At 44.4% G+C, this 22196-nt stretch overlaps 1 protein-coding gene across 1 annotated transcript in view; it reads left to right on the top strand.

The window, feature by feature from the left end:
* Positions 1–44: 44 nt before the first annotated feature.
* LOC115191105 (protein Dok-7) overlaps positions 45–22196 on the top strand; it is a gene marked incomplete at its 5' end in the record, with an annotated part of 37838 nt that continues 15686 nt past the window's right edge. The window contains 2 exon segments of the mRNA XM_029749095.1: positions 45–245; positions 11602–11721. Coding sequence (XP_029604955.1) covers positions 45–245; positions 11602–11721 — 321 coding nt within the window.

Genomic DNA, 22196 nt, shown 5'->3' with positions numbered 1-22196 from the left:
TCCCTCCCTCCCCCTCTCTTTCTCTCCCTCTCTCTCTCAACCAGTCCACAGGTTCAGTGTAGGAGTTCAGCCAGGAACTAAGCTAGAGAGTGGTCCTGCCTCCCTGCACCTGTGCAACAACCTACTGGTCCTCACTAGGGACCTCCCACCGGCCGTGATTGGCCAGTGGAAGCTGTCAGACCTGCGTCGCTACGGCGACGTGCCCAATGGCTTTGTGTTTGAGGGCGGCACTAGATGTGGATACTGTGAGTATGGAACCACAACGGGACCGTGTCCCAAATGGCACGCCGTTCCCTATGTAGTGCACTACTTTTGAGAATGGAACCTTACTGTGTCAATGAGTTAGCTAGATTTAATAAGAATTCCAAAACAATTACATATCTCCATATTCACAGTTCACCAGGTCCGTGGCCTCCAAGCCTGGTCCTGGAGAATTCGAGGTGTGCAGGCTTTTGTTCCATCCCAGCAGTACATTGTCCCTGTCTCTCTATTGTTCTCTCTTCTCCCACCAATGACTACAGTATTTTGTGGTTGGTTGGTATCTCAGAGTATAGTATAGTTGGTATCTCAGAGTACAGTATAGTAGGTATCTCAGAGTACAGTACAGTATAGTAGGTATCTCAGAGTACCGTATAGTTGGTATCACAGAGTACAGTACAGTTGGTATCTCAGAGTACAGTATAGTAGGTATCTCAGAGTACAGTACAGTATAGTTGGTATCTCAGAGTACAGTACAGTATAGTAGGTATCTCAGAGTACAGTACAGTATAGTAGGTATCTCAGAGTACAGTACAGTATAGTAGGTATCTCAGAGTACCGTATAGTTGGTATCACAGAGTACAGTACAGTTGGTATCTCAGAGTACAGTACAGTATAGTTGGTATCTCAGAGTACAGTATAGTATAGTTGGTATCTCAGAGTATAGTATAGTATAGTTGGTATCTCAGAGTACAGTACAGTATAGTTGGTATCTCAGAGTACAGTATAGTATAGTTGGTATCTCAGAGTACAGTACAGTATAGTTGGTATCTCAGAGTATAGTATAGTTGGTATCTCAGAGTATAGATAGTCGGTATCTCAGAGTACAGTATAGTTGGTATCTCATAGTACAGTATAGTTGGTATCTCAGAGTATAGTATAGTTGGTATCTCAGAGTATAGATAGTCGGTATCTCAGAGTACAGTATAGTTGGTATCTCAGAGTATAGTACAGTATAGTTGGTATCTCAGAGTACAGTATAGTATAGTTGGTATCTCAGAGTATAGTACAGTATAGTTGGTATCTCAGAGTACAGTATAGTATAGTTGGTATCTCAGAGTACAGTATAGTTGGTATCACAGAGTACAGTACAGTTGGTATCTCAGAGTACAGTACAGTATAGTTGGTATCTCAGAGTACAGTACAGTATAGTTGGTCTCTCAGAGTATAGTATAGTATAGTATAGTTGGTATCTCAGAGTACAGTACAGTATAGTTGGTATCTCAGAGTACAGTATAGTTGGTATCTCAGAGTATAGTACAGTATAGTTGGTATCTCAGAGTACAGTATAGTATAGTTGGTATCTCAGAGTATAGTACAGTATAGTTGGTATCTCAGAGTACAGTATAGTATAGTTGGTATCTCAGAGTACAGTATAGTTGGTATCACAGAGTACAGTACAGTTGGTATCTCAGAGTACAGTACAGTATAGTTGGTATCTCAGAGTACAGTACAGTATAGTTGGTCTCTCAGAGTATAGTATAGTATAGTATAGTTGGTATCTCAGAGTACAGTACAGTATAGTTGGTATCTCAGAGTATAGTATAGTATAGTTGGTATCTCAGAGTACAGTATAGTTGGTATCACAGAGTACAGTACAGTTGGTATCTCAGAGTACAGTACAGTATAGTTGGTTAGTATCTCAGAGTATAGTATAGTTGGTATCTCAGAGTACAGTACAGTATAGTTGGTATCTCAGAGTACAGTACAGTTGGTATCTCAGAGTACAGTACAGTTGGTATCTCAGAGTACAGTATAGTTGGTTAGTATCTCAGAGTACAGTACAGTATAGTTGGTATCTCAGAGTATAGTACAGTATAGTTGGTATCTCAGAGTACAGTACAGTATAGTTGGTATCTCAGAGTACAGTATAGTATAGTTGGTTAGTATCTCAGAGTATAGTATAGTATAGTAGGTATCTCAGAGTACAGTACAGTATAGTTGGTATCTCAGAGTACAGTATAGTTGGTATCTCAGAGTACAGTATAGTTGGTATCTCAGAGTACAGTATAGTATAGTTGGTATCTCAGAGTATAGTATAGTATAGTAGGTATATCAGAGTACAGTACAGTATAGTTGGTATCTCAGAGTACAGTACAGTATAGTTGGTATCTCAGAGTACAGTATAGTATAGTAGGTATATCAGAGTATAGTACAGTATAGTAGGTATATCAGAGTATAGTACAGTATAGTATAGTTGGATTCTCAGAGTACAGTATAGTAGGTATCTCAGACCCTCATATCTACTGGTTTATTAATCCACAGGGTAACTCTGAACTGCAGGCATATCAAATAGGTTTTCATAATACACACATACACACACATTTACAGTTTATTCCAGATAATATGAGCTGTCTGTCTGTCTGTCTGTCTGTCTGTCTGTCTGTCTGTCTGTCTGTCTGTCTGTCTGTCTGTCTGTCTGTCTGTCTGTCTGTCTGTCTGTGTGTGTGTGTGTGTGTGTGTGTGTGTGTGTGTGTGTGACTGACTATTGGTGATATGGTAACTATTCTCTGAATTTCCAGCAGATGGATGCTGGTATGTAGAGAACGAGAGCCTGTTTTACATGTTGAAGGGGGGGGGTCTCACTCACTGGTGGAGGGGGGGGTCTCACTCACTGGTTCAGGGTGGAGGGGGGGATCTCACTCACTGGTGGAGGGGGGGGGTCTCACTCACTGGTTCAGGGTGGAGGGGGGGGGTCTCACTCACTGGTTCAGGGTGGAGGGGGGGGGGTCTCACTCACTGGTTCAGGGTGGAGGGGGGGGGGGTCTCACTCACTGGTTCAGGGTGGAGGGGGGGTCTCACTCACTGGTTCAGGGTGGAGGGGGGGTTCTCACTCACTGGTTCAGGGTGGAGGGGGGGGTTCAGGGTGGGGGGGGTTCTCACTCACTGGTTCAGGGTGGGGGGGGGGGGGGTTCTCACTCACTGGTTCAGGGTGGAGGGGGGGTCTCACTCACTGGTTCAGGGTGGAGGGGGGGTTCTCACTCACTGGTTCAGGGTGGAGGGGGGGGGTTCAGGGTGGGGGGGGTTCTCACTCACTGGTTCAGGGTGGAGGGGGGGGGGGTTCTCACTCACTGGTTCAGGGTGGAGGGGGGGGGGGTTCTCACTCACTGGTTCAGGGTGGAGGGGGGGTCTCACTCACTGGTTCAGGGTGGAGGGGGGGTTCTCACTCACTGGTTCAGGGTGGAGGGGGGGGTTCAGGGTGGGGGGGGTTCTCACTCACTGGTTCAGGGTGGAGGGGGGGGTTCAGGGTGGGGGGGGTTCTCACTCACTGGTTCAGGGTGGAGGGGGGGGGGGTTCTCACTCACTGGTTCAGGGTGGAGGGGGGGGGGACGACTGCGTGTGTGGTTTTTAGCCACAACAGCGGACATTTTTCTTTTTGCCGGTGTGACAACTTTATCAAGTGTCCTCAGACATGAACCACGAGGAAATCTGGAGGATAGAATCAGAGTGTAACCCGGGTTTCCTAGAAATGTAGAGGATAGAATCAGAGTGTAACCCGGGTTTCCTAGAAATGTAGAGGATAGAATCAGAGTGTAACCAGGGTTTCCTAGAAATGTAGAGGATAGAATCAGAGTGTAACCCAGGTTTCCTAGAAATGTAGAGGATAGAATCAGAGTGTAACCAGGGTTTCCTAGAAATGTAGAGGATAGAATCAGAGTGTAACCAGGGTTTCCTAGAAATGTAGAGCATAGAATCAGAGTGTAACCCAGGTTTCCTAGAAATGTAGAGGATAGAATCAGAGTGTAACCCAGGTTTCCTAGAAATGTAGAGGATAGAATCAGAGTGTAACCAGGGTTTCCTAGAAATGTAGAGGATAGAATCAGAGTGTAACCAGGGTTTCCTAGAAGTTAAGTGGAGCTTCTCATGATCAACAAAATACATGTCCAGAGTAGATGGCTTGTCTTTACAACTGTCTTTACTGTAAACAGGCCTGTCAGGACCAAAGACAACTGTCTTTACTGTAAACAGGCCTGTCAGGACCAAAGACAACTGTCTTTACTGTAAACAGGCCTGTCAGGACCAAAGACAACTGTCTTTACTGTAAACAGGCCTGTCAGGACCAAAGACAACTGTCTTTACTGTAAACAGGCCTGCCAGGACCAAAGACAACTGTCTTTACTGTAAACAGGCCTGTCAGGACCAAAGACAACTGTCTTTACTGTAAACAGGCCTGCCAGGACCAAAGACAACTGTCTTTACTGTAAACAGGCCTGTCAGGACCAAAGACAACTGTCTTTACTGTAAACAGGCCTGCCAGGACCAAAGACAACTGTCTTTACTGTAACAGGCCTGCCAGGACCAAAGACAACTGTCTTTACTGTAACAGGCCTGTCAGGACCAAAGACAACTGTCTTTACTGTAGCGTGTGTGTGTGTGTGTGTGTGTGTGTGTGTGTGTGTGTGTGTGTGTGTGTGTGTGTGTGTGTGTGTGTGTGTGTGTGTGTGTGTGAGACACACACTCCTAGGCCTTAATAAGAGTGTCTTGTTTCATCATTCTATAAATACCACTCCCCCTAGAGCCATCTCAGACCAATCACCTCGGCTCTCTCCACCACAACATTTACATATTACCAGCTGCCCTCAGAACAGCAGTGGGGGAATGACATGTCCAGAATGAAGGGTGTGTGTGTGCTGGCCCATGTGCCCAAGTGTACATTAGAGAAATAGAACAGATAGAATGTGAGTGTTGGTTCTTAAGAGAAATAGAACAGATAGAATGTGAGTGTTGGTTCTTTAGAGAAATAGAACAAATAGAATGTGAGTGTTGGTTCATTAGAGAAATAGAACAAATAGAATGTGAGTGTTGGTACATTAGAGAAATAGAACAGATAGAATGTGAGTGTTGGTTCATTAGAGAAATAGAACAAATAGAATGTGAGTGTTGGTACATTAGAGAAATAGAACAGATAGAATGTGAGTGTTGGTTCATTAGAGAAATAGAACAGATAGAATGTGAGTGTTGGTTCATTAGAGAAATAGAACAGATAGAATGTGAGTGTTGCTACGTTATAGAAATAGAACAGATAGAATGTGAGTGTTGCTACGTTAGAGAAATAGAACAGATAGAATGTGAGTGTTGCTACATTAGAGAAATAGAACAGATAGAATGTGAGTGTTGCTACATTAGAGAAATAGAACAGATAGAATGTGAGTGTTGGTTCATTAGAGAAATAGAACAGATAGAATGTGAGTGTTGGTTCATTAGAGAAATAGAACAGATAGAATGTGAGTGTTGGTTCATTAGAGAAATAGAACAAATAGAATGTGAGCGTTGCTACATTAGAGAAATAGAACAGATAGAATGTGAGTGTTGCTACGTTAGAGAAATAGAACAGATAGAATGTGAGTGTTGGTACATTAGAGAAATAGAACAGATAGAATGTGAGTGTTGCTACATTAGAGAAATAGAACAGATAGAATGTGAGCGTTGCTACGTTAGAGAAATAGAACAGATAGAATGTGAGCGTTGGTACGTTAGAGAAATGCTCTGTGAGTGTGAGTCCGTGTCTCTGTGGACGGTAAACAGGGATGGGGAACATGGCCCAGGTTACATTTGGGTCCAAAATCTGTGCCGTGCTGTATTTGTAAAGACAAAAATGCCACTGCAAGTTAATTGGGCACATTTTCTGCTAGTCTGGTCTGGATAGTACTATCCTCAGACTAGTGGGTTAATTGGGCACATTTTCTACTAGTCTGGTCTGGATAGTAGTATCCTCAGACGAGTGGGTTAGTTGGGCACATTTTCTACTAGTCTGGTCTGGATAGTACTATCCTCAGACTAGTGGGTTATGTTCATTTCCATCCCTGACTGTAAATCATCACCCTCTGTAAAGAATAACGTACAGTCTAGGTTCTGTCACACAGCTGTGTGTGTGTCAGGTGATGATAGGAGAGGAGAGGGGAGGGGGAGGGGAGGAGAGGGGAGGGGAGAGGGGAGGAGAGGGGAGGGGAGGAGAGGGGAGAGGAGAGGAGAGGTGGTGGAACAAGCTCCCTCACAACGCCAGGACAGCGGAGTCAATCACCACCTTCCGGAGACACCTGAAACCCCACCTCTTTAAGGAATACCTGGGATAGGATAAAGTAATCCTCCTAACCCCCCCCCCTAAAAGATTTAGATGCACTATTGTAAAGTGGTTGTTCCACTGGATATCATAAGGTGAATGCACCAATTTGTAAGTCGCTCTGGATAAGAGCGTCTGCTAAATGACTTAAATGTAAATGTAAATGTAGAGGGGAGGGGAGAGGAGAGGGGAGGAGAGGGGAGGGAAGGGAGAGGAGAGGGGAGGAGAGGGGAGGAGAGGGGAGAGGAGAGGGGAGGGGAGGAGAGGGGAGGGAAGGGAAGGGAGAGGAGAGGAGAGGGGAGGAGAGGGAAGGGAGAGGAGAGGGGAGGAGGGGAGAGGGATGTCTTGTGACTTATCACCTCTGTGTGTCTTCATCTGACCCGCAGTTAACACACTCACACTAACACACACACACTAACACACACTAAGTCAAACTCACATATATATATATATATATATATATATACACTACACACACACACACACACATACACACACACACTCAGGGGCAATATATAGCATCTGAGAGTTTGAATGTCAAAAACACTTCAGGTGAATAACTAGCTGGTCGTTCCTATTCAGGTGAATAACTAGCTGGTCGTTCCTATTCAGGTGAATAACTAGCTGGTCGTTCCTATTCAGGTGAATAACTAGCTGGACGTTCCTATTCAGGTGAATAACTAGCTGGTCATTCCTATTCAGGTGAATCACTAGCTGGTCATTCCTATTCAGGTGAATAACTAGCTGGTCGTTCCTATTCAGGTGAATAACTAGCTGGTCGTTCCTATTCAGGTGAATAACTAGCTGGTCGTTCCTATTCAGGTGAATAACTAGCTGGTCGTTCCTATTCAGGTGAATAACTAGCTGGTCATTCCTATTCAGGTGAATAACTAGCTGGTCATTCCTATTCAGGTGAATAACTAGCTGGTCATTCCTATTCAGGTGAATAACTACTGGTCGTCCTATTCAGGTGATAACTAGCTGGTCGTTCCTATTCAGGTGAATAACTAGCTGGTCGTTCCTATTCAGGTGAATAACTAGCTGGTCATTCCTATTCAGGTGAATAACTAGCTGGTCATTCCTATTCAGGTGAACTAGCTGGTCATTCCTATTCAGGTGAATAACTAGCTGGTCATTCCTATTCAGGTGAATAACTAGCTGGTCATTCCTATTCAGGTGAATAACTAGCTGGTCGTTCCTATTCAGGTGAATAACTAGCTGGTCGTTCCTATTCAGGTGAATAACTAGCTGGTCGTTCCTATTCAGGTGAATACTAGCTGGTCTTCCTATTCAGGTGAATAACTAGCTGGTCGTTCCTATTCAGGTGAATAACTAGCTGGTCGTTCCTATTCAGGTGAATAACTAGCTGGTCGTTCTATTCAGGTGAATAACTAGCTGGTCGTTCCTATTCAGGTGAATACCTAGCTGGTCGTATCCTATTCAGGTGAATACTAGCTGGTCGTTCCTAGTCAGGTGAATAACTAGCTGGTCGTATCCTATGCAGCTGGTCGTTCCTATTCAGGTGAATAACTAGCTGGTCGTTCCTATTCAGGTGAATAACTAGCTGGTCGTTCCTATTCAGGTGAATAACTAGCTGGTCGTTCCTATTCAGGTGAATAACTAGCTGTCGTTCCTATTCAGGTGAATAACTAGCTGGTCGTTCCTATTCAGGTGAATAACTAGCTGGTCGTTCCTATTCAGGTGAATAACTAGCTGGTCGTTCCTAGTCAGGTGAATAACTAGCTGGTCGTTCCTATTCAGGTGAATAACTAGCTGGTCGTTCCTATTCAGGTGAATAACTAGCTGGTCGTTCCTATTCAGGTGAATAACTAGCTGGTCGTTCCTATTCAGGTGAATAACTAGCTGGTCGTTCCTATTCAGGTGAATAACTAGCTGGTCGTTCCTATTCAGGTGAATAACTAGCTGGTCGTTCCTATTCAGGTGAATAACTAGCTGGTCGTTCCTATTCAGGTGAATAACTAGCTGGTCGTTCCTATTCAGGTGAATAACTAGCTGTCGTTCCTATTCAGGTGAATAACTAGCTGGTCGTTCCTATTCAGGTGAATAACTAGCTGGTCGTTCCTATTCAGGTGAATAACTAGCTGGTCGTTCCTAGCTGGTCGTTCCTATTCAGGTGAATAACTAGCTGGTCGTTCCTATTCAGGTGAATAACTAGCTGGTCGTTCCTATTCAGGTGAATAACTAGCTGGTCGTTCCTATTCAGGTGAATAACTAGCTGGTCGTTCCTATTCAGGTGAATAACTAGCTGGTCGTTCCTATTCAGGTGAATAACTAGCTGGTCGTCCTATTCAGGTGAATAACTAGCTGGTCGTTCCTATTCAGAGGTGAATAACTAGCTGGTCGTTCCTATTCAGGTGAATAACTAGCTGGTCGTTCCTATTCAGGTGAATAACTAGCTGGTCGTTCCTATTCAGGTGAATAACTAGCTGGTCGTTCCTATTCAGGTGAATAACTAGCTGGTCGTTCCTATTCAGGTGAATAACTAGCTGGTCGTTCCTATTCAGGTGAATACTAGCTGGTCGTTCCTATTCAGGTGAATAACTAGCTGGTCGTTCCTATTCAGGTGAATAACTAGCTGGTCGTTCCTATTCAGGTGAATAACTAGCTGGTCGTTCCTATTCAGGTGAATAACTAGCTGGTCGTTCCTATTCAGGTGAATAACTAGCTGGTCGTTCCTATTCAGGTGAATAACTAGCTGGTCGTTCCTATTCAGGTGAATAACTAGCTGGTCGTTCCTATTCAGGTGAATAACTAGCTGGTCATTCCTATTCAGGTGAATAACTAGCTGGTCGTTCCTATTCAGGTGAATAACTAGCTGGTCGTTCCTAATTCAGGTGAATAACTAGCTGGTCATTCCTATTCAGGTGAATAACTAGCTGGTCGTTCCTATTCAGGTGAATAACTAGCTGGTCGTTCCTATTCAGGTGAATAACTAGCTGGTCGTTCCTATTCAGGTGAATAACTAGCTGGTCGTTCCTATTCAGGTGAATAACTAGCTGGTCGTTCCTATTCAGGTGAATAACTAGCTGGTCGTTCCTATTCAGGTGAATAACTAGCTGGTCGTTCCTATTCAGGTGAATAACTAGCTGGTCGTTCCTAATTCATTTAAAAGAAGTGGAACAGTTTTTAAAATTTAATTTTAATTCAATACAACTTTATCTTTTAGAGGAAATCAACCAATCAGGAAGTATCCTGTTCACTTTCTAACCAATCAGGAATGGACCATGTTTACTTTGTAACCAAAAGTGTGTATTCATGGGCAACAAAATGGTTGATTTATACTAAATGAAAAATAGGAGGTTTTGTAATGGTTGGTTATCATAGTTAGCTATTTCTCTTGGCCTTGTGCTTTTGTCCGATGGTCCCAGGTGAACAGGACTTCTATTAGACACACACACACACACACACACACACACACACACACACACACACACACACACACACACACACACAGTATTTTCTCAATCTTTTTCTCAATTCTCTCAAGGTTTTTCTGACGGATACAATAGGAATCATTTCTGTTAGATGTAGATGTTGTGTCATCATGTTGTAGACTCTATAGTACACGTCTACTGAAGGATCTTCTGGTTACGTTGAGGTTTCTCCTCACGTTGTGGTTTCTCCTCACGTTGTGGTTTCTCCTCACGTTGTGGTTTCTCCTCATGTTTCTCCTCAAGTTGTCTCCTCTCGTTGAGGTTTCTCCTCTCGTTGAGGTTTCTCCTCACGTTGAGGTTTCTCCTCTCGTTGAGGTTTCTCCTCACGTTGAGGTTTCTCCTCATGTTTCTCCTCACGTTGAGGTTTCTCCTCACGTTGAGGTTTCTCCTCTCGTTGAGGTTTCTCCTCTCGTTGAGGGTTCTCCTCACGTTGAGGTTTCTCCTCACGTTGAGGTTTCTCCTCACGTTGAGGTTTCTCCTCTCGTTGAGGGTTCTCCTCACGTTGAGGTTTCTCCTCACGTTGAGGTTTCTCCTCACATTGTGGTTTCTCCTCACGTTGAGGTTTCTCCTCACGTTGTGGTTTCTCCTCACGTTGAGGTTTCTCCTCACGTTGAGGTTTCTCCTCACATTGTGGTTTCTCCTCACGTTGAGGGTTCTCCTCACGTTGTGGTTTCTCCTCACGTTGTGGTTTCTCCTCACGTTTCTCCTCACGTTTCTCCTCACGTTGAGGTTTCTCCTCACGTTGAGGTTTCTCCTCACGTTGAGGTTTCTCCTCTCGTTGAGGTTTCTCCTCACGTTGTGGTTTCTCCTCACGTTGAGGTTTCTCCTCATGTTTCTCCTCTCGTTGAGGTTTCTCCTCACGTTGAGGTTTCTCCTCACGTTGAGGTTTCTCCTCTCGTTGAGGTTTCTCCTCACGTTGAGGTTTCTCCTCACGTTGAGGTTTCTCCTCACGTTGAGGTTTCTCCTCACGTTGAGGTTTCTCCTCACGTTGAGGTTTCTCCTCACGTTGAGGTTTCTCCTCACGTTGAGGTTTCTCCTCATGTTTCTCCTCTCGTTGAGGTTTCTCCTCACGTTGAGGTTTCTCCTCACGTTGAGGTTTCTCCTCACGTTGAGGTTTCTCCTCACGTTGAGGTTTCTCCTCACGTTGAGGTTTTCGTCTGGAACTGATCTAATACAACGACAGGAACACGTCGAATTGGAAGATTGTTGACGTAAACCAAAGGCTTTTTTTTTGTCTACAGTTCAACCGTACAAAAACCTCTCTGTGTTTCATCGAGGGCAGATTGCCTTCACTACCAGACTCTTTATGGTTCGACTAGCTGGCCTAAATTAGTCAGGAGAAATATCTCATTTCTACCAGCCTCCTTTTTTATTTTATCTTGGAACGTTTGTTGTCAATTTGTAATAGTTTGTATTTTCTTCTATCCTCTCTCACTCATCTTCCCTCGCTCTCTCTCTCTCTCTCTCTCTCTCTCTCTCTCTCTCTCTCTCCCCTTCATCTTCCCCCTCCCTCATCTTCCCTCTCTCACTCTCTCCCTCTCTCCCTCATCTTCCCTCTCTGTCTCTCTCTCTCTCTCCCTCATATTCTCTCACTCTCTCCCTCTTTCCCTCATATTCTCTCTCTCTCCTTCATCTTCCCCCTCTCATCTTCTCTCTCTCTCTCCCTCATATTCTCTCTCTCTCCCTCATCTTCCATCTCTCTCTCTCTCTCTCTCTCCCCCTCATCTTCCACCTCTCTCTCTCTCTCCCTCATCTTCCACCTCTCTCTCTCTCTCCCTCATCTTCCCCCTCTCTCTCTCTGTCTCTCTCTCTCCTCTCTGTCTCTAGGGGCTGGTGTATTCTTCCTGTCCTGTTCAGAAGGAGAGCAGATCAGTTTCCTATTTGACTGTATAGTCAGAGGCATCTCTCCTAGTAGAACACCTAGTGGCCTCAGACCTAACCTACCAGGTATATATACACACACACACACACACACACACACACACACACACACACACACACACACACACACACACACACACACACACACACACACACACACACACACACACACACACACACACACACACACACACACACACACACACACACAGATACTTCAGTGTTTCCCCTATCATTATAGAAGCCAGGCAGGACCCCGTTGTTTATCAGTCCTCGGTAAAGTCAGGCTCTCCCTCACGTATTTTCCTACCAAAGGAATGTGACTTGTGTCTCTAAGGTTTACTGGGTGTTTTAGTGTGTGTGTGTCCATCTGTGTGTGTGTGTATTTGTGTGTGTGTGTATTTGTGTGTGTGTGTGTCGAGGCGCCAGCATGGAGGTGGCGTCACATGCTCAAAGCCCTTTGGGGTCTGTGTGTGTGTGTGTGTGTGTGTGTGTGTGTGTGTGTGTGTGTGTGTGTGTGTGTGTGTGTGTGTGTGTGTGTGTGTGTGTGTGTGTGTGTGTGTGTGTGTGTGTGTGTGTGTGTGCTCACAGCCATTTCTGAGAAGGCCTCACATGTTGAGACAGGGTTTAGTGACTGTAGAGGGAAGAATAACTGCATATGGGCACGTACACCACACACACACACGGCACCATGAAGACAAAACAAAAACATTTAGTGCTTAAACCTTTTGTGAATGGATAAGCTGGTCCCAAACCCCCCAACACAGACAGGAAGTACAGCATGACCAGACCAGAGACAGTGGTTGGGATTCATTTTCTTGTGAAAGTTTACTAAAACAGGTGTTCTTTCGCCCGACAAAATAACTTTCCAGTACAGGGTAACGTCCAACTCTGAAACACCAGCGTAAAACAAAACAAAATAAACATTCAACTAAGGCAGTGGCCCAAAAAGAGACGTGGCCAAAAAGAGACAGCAAAACAACAAACGGCTAAACCTGTCTTTAGACTGTCATCTCCATAGTTACAGGAGGAACACTTCTCTCTATCTAAACCTGTCTTTAGACTGTCGTCTCCATAGTTACAGGAGGAACACTTCTCTCTGTCTTTAGACTGTCATCTCCATAGTTACAGGAGGAACACTTCTCTCTGTCTTTAGACTGTCATCTCCATAGTTACAGGAGGAACACTTCTCTCTGTCTTTAGACTGTCATCTCCATAGTTACAGGAGGAACACTTCTCTCTGTCTTTAGACTGTCATCTCCATAGTTACAGGAGGAACACTTCTCTCTACCTAAACCTGTCTTTAGACTGTCATCTCCATAGTTACAGGAGGAACACTTCTCTCTGTCTTTAGACTGTCATCTCCATAGTTACAGGAGGAACACTTCTCTCTGTCTTTAGACTGTCATCTCCATAGTTACAGGAGGAACACTTCTCTCTATCTAAACCTGTCTTTAGACTGTCATCTCCATAGTTACAGGAAGAACACTTCTCTCTATCTAAACCTGTCTTTAGACTGTCATCTACACATAACAGTTACAGGAAGAACACTTCTCTCTACCTAAACCTGTCTTTAGACTGTCATCTACACATAACAGTTACAGGAGGAACACTTCTCTCTACCTAAACCTGTCTTTAGACTGTCATCTCCATAGTTACAGGAGGAACACTTCTCTCTATCTAAACCTGTCTTTAGACTGTCATCTCCATAGTTACAGGAAGAACACTTCTCTCTATCTAAACCTGTCTTTAGACTGTCATCTACACATAACAGTTACAGGAAGAACACTTCTCTCTACCTAAACCTGTCTTTTGACTGTCATCTACACATAACAGTTACAGGAAGAACACTTCTCTCTATCTAAACCTGTCTTTAGACTGTCATCTACACATAACAGTTACAGGAGGAACACTTCTCTCTACCTAAACCTGTCTTTAGACTGTCATCTCCATAGTTACAGGAGGAACACTTCTCTCTATCTAAACCTGTCTTTAGACTGTCATCTCCATAGTTACAGGAAGAACACTTCTCTCTATCTAAACCTGTCTTTAGACTGTCATCTACACATAACAGTTACAGGAGGAACACTTCTCTCTACCTAAACCTGTCTTTTGACTGTCATCTACACATAACAGTTACAGGAAGAACACTTCTCTCTATCTAAACCTGTCTTTAGACTGTCATCTCCATAGTTACAGGATGATCACTTCTCTCTATCTAAACCTGTCTTTAGACTGTCATCTCCATAGTTACAGGAGGAACACTTCTCTCTGTCTTTAGACTGTCATCTCCATAGTTACAGGAGGAACACTTCTCTCTACCTAAAGCTTGTCTTGGTTAACAGAGAGACAAGGTGCCCCAGTAAACAAAGCTTTCTCTGAGATAAGAAAATCTGACATCTTCCCAGGTCCTCGTCTCTACTCCCAAATCCCCCCCCCCCCCCAGCTGCTCTCCTATATAGAGGAAGACACAAAGCCAATTAGTGGGACTGGGCTGTGTACTAATTGGCTTTCCACTGAGTACCTCTCCCCTGAGGAGGATGTTGTCATGTCGTCTGGTCACTGAACCCTCACACTTTATAAAGAAACACACATCCTTAGAGACGAGGTGCCGACCAGTAGACAGATCACTCAGAGAAACACACACATCCTTAGAGACGAGGTGCCGACCAGTAGACAGATCACTCAGAGAAACACACACAGCCTTAGAGACGAGGTGCCGACCAGTAGACAGATCACTCAGAGAAACACACACATCCTTAGAGACGAGGTGCCCGACCAGTAGACAGATCACTCAGAGAAACACACACATCCTTAGAGACGAGGTGCCGACCAGTAGACAGATCACTCAGAGAAACACACACATCCTTAGAGACGAGGTGCCGACCAGTAGACAGATCACTAAGGTAGAATAAATAACAGTAAATTAAGCCTATAGGACTTCCTGTTTCTTTGTTAACCGCTCAACACAGAATGCCCATTCCCTCAAATCGTTTAGAGAAAATATCTTTCTATTTTAATCAGCTTTGTACAATTGTATTCTTCATTCTGTAATATAAAATAATGCCAATGGAATTCTAAGCAAATCTGGTCTGTTAAATGAACTAGTGTAGTCCACAGCCATATGGCCTAGCCACATCAGGACCTGCTAAATGAACTAGTGTAGTCCACAGCCATATGGCCTAGCCACATCAGGACCTGCTAAATGAACTAGTGTAGTCCACAGCCATATGGCCTAGTCAGATCAGGACCTGCTAAATGAACTAGTGTAGTCCACAGCCATATGGCCTAGTCACATCAGGACCTGCTAAATGAACTAGTGTAGTCCACAGCCATATGGCCTAGCCAGATCAGGACCTGCTAAATGAACTAGTGTAGTCCACAGCCATATGGCCTAGCCAGATCAGGACCTGCTAAATGAACTAGTGTAGTCCACAGCCATATGGCCTAGTCAGATCAGGACCTGCTAAATGAACTAGTGTAGTCCACAGCCATATGGCCTAGTCAGATCAGGACCTGCTAAATGAACTAGTGTAGTCCACAGCCATATGGCCTAGTCAGATCAGGACCTGCTAAATGAACTAGTGTAGTCCACAGCCATATGGCCTAGCCAGATCAGGACCTGCTAAATGAACTAGTGTAGTCCACAGCCATATGGCCTAGCCACATCAGGACCTGCTAAATGAACTAGTGTAGTCCACAGCCATATGGCCTAGCCAGATCAGGACCTGCTAAATGAACTAGTGTAGTCCACAGCCATATGGCCTAGCCAGATCAGGACCTGCTAAATGAACTAGTGTAGTCCACAGCCATATGGCCTAGCCACATCAGGACCTGCTAAATGAACTAGTGTAGTCCACAGCCATATGGCCTAGCCACATCAGGACCTGCTAAATGAACTAGTGTAGTCCACAGCCATATGGCCTAGCCACATCAGGACCTGCTAAATGAACTAGTGTAGTCCACAGCCATATGGCCTAGCCACATCAGGACCTGCTAAATGAACTAGTGTAGTCCACAGCCATATGGCCTAGCCAGATCAGGACCTGCTAAATGAACTAGTGTAGTCCACAGCCATATGGCCTAGCCACATCAGGACCTAACATGAGGACAACTCTGAGTATGTTATTATGTTCTTCTGAAATAGACTAAATCTTCTTCATATCATGTTTCTTTAGACCTGTCTAAAATAAATAATGGATTTATTGTGGAGGTGTAGGTAGACTATATTACATGGATTTATTGTGATGGTGTAGGTAGACTATATTACATGGATTTATTGTGAAGGTGTAGATAGACTATATTACATGGATGTATTGTGGAGGTATAGGATATATTACATGGATTTATTGTGAAGGTGGAGGCTATATTACATGGATTTATTGTGATGGTATAGACTATATTACATGGATTTATTGTGATGGTGTAGACTATATTACATGGATTTATTGTGATGGTGTAGGTAGACTATATTACATGGATTTATTGTGATGGTGTAGGCTATATTACATGGATTTATTGTGATGGTGTAGACTATATTACATGGATTTATTGTGATGGTGTAGACTATATTACATGGATTTATTGTGGAGGTGTAGGCTATATTACATGGATTTATTGTGGAGGTGTAGATAGGCTATATTACATGGATTTATTGTGAAGGTGGAGGCTATATTACATGGATTTATTGTGGAGGTGGAGGCTATATTACATGGATGTATTGTGGAGGTGGAGGCTATATTACATGGATTTATTGTGAAGGTGGAGGCTATATTACATGGATTTATTGTGAAGGTGTAGATAGACTATATTACATGGATTTATTGTGAAGGTGTAGATAGACTATATTACATGGATGTATTGTGAAGGTGGAGGCTATATTACATGGATGTATTGTGAAGGTGGAGGCTATATTACATGGATGTATTGTGAAGGTGGAGGCTATATTACATGGATGTATTGTGGAGGTGTAGACTATATTAAATGGATGTATTAGACCTATTAAATGTAGATGTTCCAAAGGTCTGCATCAGTGGCTTGTAGTCTGTGTGGAAGACAGGAGATGCTAAATGTCTTCATGTTAATCAACGGTCAGTTACCATGAGACCGACCAGTTATTTGTTTTACAATCACCGGCTGACGAAACATCATTACTGCCACAGTCCTAGACCCAGTGGCAGAATAAACCTGTGTGTTGAGATAAGTGCGTTGTTTGCTCTATAACCTGTTAGTTCATATGCCTTGACACCGTGATATAGGCTATAAGCCTAAAGGCCGAGACATTAAGACACAGTGGCAGAATAAATTCAACCACACCTTTGTTTCATCACTAAACCGGAGAGCAACATCTGTCCGGTTAAATCCACACAGCATATTGTATGTAACAGACAGTTACATGACCTACAGCATGGTCAAGCAAGTTCATGTTTCTGACATTTTCTGACTACTAAACAACTATTGATTTAGAACCACAGAGAGTTACAGCAAGTCACAAAGAAAACAGGATCTGCCTCCACTATTCCAGCACCATTTACACTTCAACACTTCAACATCATCAAATCACCTCTGTTTAGTCTAATACAGTGACAACTAAAAGATACCAAGAACTATTTAGTCCAATCAACGTGAGCTAATTATGATGTGGCTGTCCGTGGTACTGATTTCTCTGTGTGTTAGTGCACGTCTCATACATGTAGAAAAACCATGTTGACTGACCCTACTTGTAGAGAAACACTAATGCCATCCTCTCTGTCATGTTGACCAAACAGTCTATAACTCTGTTGTCCTAAACTACATGTCTAAAATGCTCGCTAGCCTAACTTCCATTCATGGGCAACGTTAGCTAGTTAACATTAGCCTTCTACATCTAGCTACATGTTGAACTTCCATCCCCTCAGGCCAGGAGCACAACAATGTATGAATTAATGGTTGGATCAGAATCGCCATTATAATCATTAGCCAGTATGGAGAATTAAATAAAACCACAAGTCCAAATCCCCATCTCCATCCATGGCTAATTTAGGAAAGGGACAATTTACACTAGCTATCCACCACAAGACAACAACACAATGAGATAAAACAATTCAAGTTGTTTCTGTCCATGACATATGATCTCAATGTGATCTGATAGGAGTGAAGCCAAATCCAAGCTGGCTTCCCTTGACACTTTTTTTTATAGGTACACCAGGACCAATCACAGTTGAATTCACTCCGTTTAGCTCAACCCTGATTGGCTATTATTTTATACTTTTTTTTAAATCAAGGGATGCCCAAATGCTAGCTGACTTCCCTTGCATTCAATGCAACATTGTCATACTCTTTATGACCACACAGCATCAGATAGATGGCCTACACATAGAGAGACAGAGGGGCGCTGTTTCGCTCACTCGGATGTTTTGTCCTGTGAAATACATTACGCCTCTTGCGAATTGAAGGAACATGATGACGAAAGATAAATAATTGTTCTCGTTAAATTTTTGGGAGGAAGCCTGGCTTCCCTTGGCATCCATGATGGCACACCACTGCCTATAGTGGATTAGCTTTGACCAAAGCCCTACTACTTCATAAAGTAGTGCACTATATAGGGAATATGGTGCCATAGGGCTCTGGTCTAAAGTAGTGTACTATATAGGGAATAGGGTGCCATAGGGCTCTGGTCTAAGGTAGTGTACTATATAGGGAATAGGGTGCCATAGGGCTCTGGTCTAAAGTAGTGCACTATATAGGGAATAGGGTGCCATAGGGCTCTGGTCTAAAGTAGTGCACTATATAGGGAATAGGGTGCCATAGTGCTCTAGTCTAAAGTAGTGTACTATATAGGGAATAGGGTGCCATAGGGTTCTGGTCTAAAGTAGTGTACTATATAGGGAATAGGGTGCCATAGGGCTCTGGTCTAAAGTAGTGCACTATATAGGGAATAGGGTGCCATAGGGCTCTGGTCTAAGGTAGTGTACTATATAGGGAATAGGGTGCCATAGGGCTCTGGTCTAAAGTAGTGCACTATATAGGGAATAGGGTGCCATAGGGCTCTGGTCTAAAGTAGTGCACTATATAGGGAATAGGGTGCCATAGTGCTCTAGTCTAAAGTAGTGTACTATATAGGGAATAGGGTGCCATAGGGCTCTGGTCTAAAGTAGTGCACTATATAGGGAATAGGGTGCCATAGGGCTCTGGTCTAAAGTAGTGCACTATATAGGGAATAGGGTGCCATAGGGCTCTGGTCTAAAGTAGTGCACTACATATAGGGAATAGGGTGCCATAGGGCTCTGGTCTAAAGTAGTGCACTACATATAGGGAATAGGGTGCCATAGGGCTCTGATCTAAAGTAGTGCACTACATATAGGGAATAGGGTGCCATAGGGCTCTGGTCTAAAGTAGTGCACTACATATAGGGAATATGGTGCCATAGGGCTCTGGTCTAAAGTAGTGCACTACATATAGGGAATAGGGTGCCATAGGGCTCTGGTCTAAAGTAGTGCACTACATATAGGGAATAGGGTGCCAGCCCCCTCACTTCATTTGCAGGCAGCTCTAGTTCAGCCAATGGAGAGAGATTATCAGTGCAGGTTGAGATTGCAGCCTTCAGATAGGATGAGAATTAGCTCTGATTTAGACGTACCTTTTTTCTATTTGTATTAAATGTTTTATTTTAGTATTATTTTTATGATTATCATAATATCATGTGTTTATTATTGTTGTTATTATTATATTTTTTGTATATATATATATTTTTTAAGCATCTGATACCACTACCATTAATAGCTGTCAATGGAACGATTGATGGCCTCATCTCCCCACCTCTCAAGGGAAGCTTGTGTGTCTGCACATTTTACAGGGAGGTGTATAGCTGTGTGTGTGTGTGTGTGTGTGTGTGTGTGTGTGTGTGTGTGTGTGTATGTGTGTGTGTGTGTGTGTGTGTGTGTGTGTGTGTGTGTGTGTGTGTGTGTGTGTGTGTGTGTGTGTGTGTGTGTGTGTGCGCGTACGCTTGTGTGTATCTGCACATTTACAGGGAGGTGTATAGAGGAGTGTGTGTGTGTGTGTGAGAGAGAGTGTGTTTGTGTATTCATGTCTGTGTGTGTGTGAGAGAGAGTGTGTTTGTGTATTCATGTCTGTGTGTGTGAGAGTGAGTGTGTTTGTGTATTCATGTCTGTGTGTGTGTGTGTGAGAGAGAGTGTGTTTGTGTGTTCATGTCTGTGTATACAGAGTGTGTTTGTGTATTCATGTCTGTGTATACAGAGTGTGTTTGTGTATTCATGTCTGTGTATACAGAGTGTGTTTGTGTATTCATGTCTGTGTATACAGAGTGTGTTTGTGTGTTCATGTCTGTGTATACAGAGTGTGTTTGTGTATTCATGTCTGTGTATACAGAGTGTGTTTGTGTGTTCATGTCTGTGTATACAGAGTGTGTTTGTGTGTTCATGTCTGTGTATACAGAGTGTGTTTGTGTGTTCATGTCTGTGTATACAGAGTGTGTTTGTGTGTTCATGTCTGTGTATACAGAGTGTGTTTGTGTGTTCATGTCTGTGTATACAGAGTGTGTTTGTGTGTTCATGTCTGTGTATACAGAGTGTGTTTGTGTGTTCATGTCTGTGTATACAGAGTGTGTTTACATATCTGCTTCTGTCAGGTCTGAGAAGCTTGGGTGCTGCAGCCTGTTTTAACCTGAGACATTCAGTGCTTTAAAAGTGCTATAATTAGCCTAGCATAGTTTAGCGTTAGCCAGCGTTAGCCAGCACTAGCTGGTCGACACCCCATTCAGCATAGTGACTAAACCTGCTGTAGGGGCTTAGCGGTTAGCATTAGCCATTAGCTAGCCGTCATGCTAGATACTTGACACCCCCTCCAGCCCATCTTGCATTCTCACACACACATACATACAGGACATAGTGTACACACACACACACACACACACACACACACACACACACACACACACACACACACACACACACACACACTTACACATAAACACCCAGGCACACAGACACAGACACACACACACACACACTCTTACACATAAACAAACACACACACACACACACACACACACTCTCTCTTACTCATAACAAACACACACAACCTTACACACATACACACACACACACACACACACACACACACACACAGCTGTCATGTACATCTTGTAAATGTCCCAGCCTTTGGCAGGGTTTTTCACACAGACACACACCTCCCCTCCCTGTGAAGGTGTGTGAATTGGCAGGGTTTTTCACTGAATCGTGGCAGAGAGAGATAGTGAGTGTAACTGTATCCAGGGGAAACCATACATTTGCAGCCAGGCGCCGCAGTTTGACGTCACAGATAGGAAGACTTAGTTAAAGAGGGTAGAAGACAGGAGAGGATTGGAGGATAGAGGAGGGAAGGAGAGGGGAGGGAGGGGAGAGTAGGTGGGAGAGGAGAGGGTGGAGGGAGGGAGAGGAGGTAGGAGAGGAGAGGGTGGAGGGAGGGGAGAGTAGGTGGGAGGTGGGAGTGGAGAGGGTGGAGGGAGGATAGAGGAGGGAAGGAGAGGGGAGAGTAGGGAGGGGAGAGTAGGTGGGAGAGGAGAGGGTGGAGGGAGGGAGAGTAGGTAGGAGAGGAGGGGAGAGTAGGTGGGAGGTGGGAGTGGAGAGGGTGGAGGGAGGGAGGGAGAGTAGGTAGGAGAGGGGAGAGTAGGTGGGAGAGGGATGGAGAGTAGGTGGGAGAGGGGAGGGAGTGTAGGTTGAGGGGGGAGGGAGGTAGGGGGGAGGGAGGGAGGGAGAGTAGGGAAGAGAGGGGAGAGTAGGTGGGAGGGGGATGGAGAGTAGGTGGGAGAGGGGAGGGAGTGTAGGTTGAGGGGGGAGGGAGGGAGGGGGGGAGGGAGGGAGAGTAGGGAAGAGAGGGGGGAGGGGGAGTAGGTAGGAGCGGAGAGGGGAGGGAGGGGAGGAGAGGATCGGGGGAAAAGAGGAGGGAACGAAGGGAGGAGAAGAGATAGGGACACAATGCCAACTTAAAGGGTAGGAAGCTGGAGTTAAATCTGCCCCCTCCCCCTCACTTTGGTAGTTAACTCAGCCTGCCTCCCCCTCACTTTGGTAGTTAACTCAGCCTGCCTCCCACTCACTTTGGTAGTTAACTCAGCCTGCCTCCCCCTCACTTTGGTAGTTAACTCAGCCTGCCTCCCCCTCACTTTGGTAGTTAACTCAGCCTGCCTCCCACTCACTTTGGTAGTTAACTCAGCCTGCCTCCCACTCACTTTGGTAGTTAACTCAGCCTGCCTCCCACTCACTTTGGTAGTTAACTCAGCCTGCCTCCCCTCACTTTGGTAGTTAACTCAGCCTGCCTCCCCTCACTTTGGTAGTTAACTCAGCCTGCCTCCCACTCACTTTGGTAGTTAACTCAGCCTGCCTCCCACTCACTTTGGTAGTTAACTCAGCCTGCCTCCCACTCACTTTGGTAGTTAACTCAGCCTGCCTCCCCTCACTTTGGTAGTTAACTCAGCCTGCCTCCCCTCACTTTGGTAGTTAACTCAGCCTGCCTCCCCTCACTTTGGTAGTTAACTCAGCCTGCCT

The sequence above is a fragment of the Salmo trutta genome, unplaced genomic scaffold (assembly GCF_901001165.1).
Source record: "Salmo trutta unplaced genomic scaffold, fSalTru1.1, whole genome shotgun sequence".
In the NCBI taxonomy this organism is placed as follows: domain Eukaryota; kingdom Metazoa; phylum Chordata; class Actinopteri; order Salmoniformes; family Salmonidae; genus Salmo; species Salmo trutta.
The sequence above is the reverse complement of the archived record's forward strand: the minus strand, read 5'-3'. Positions and strand labels throughout refer to the sequence as shown.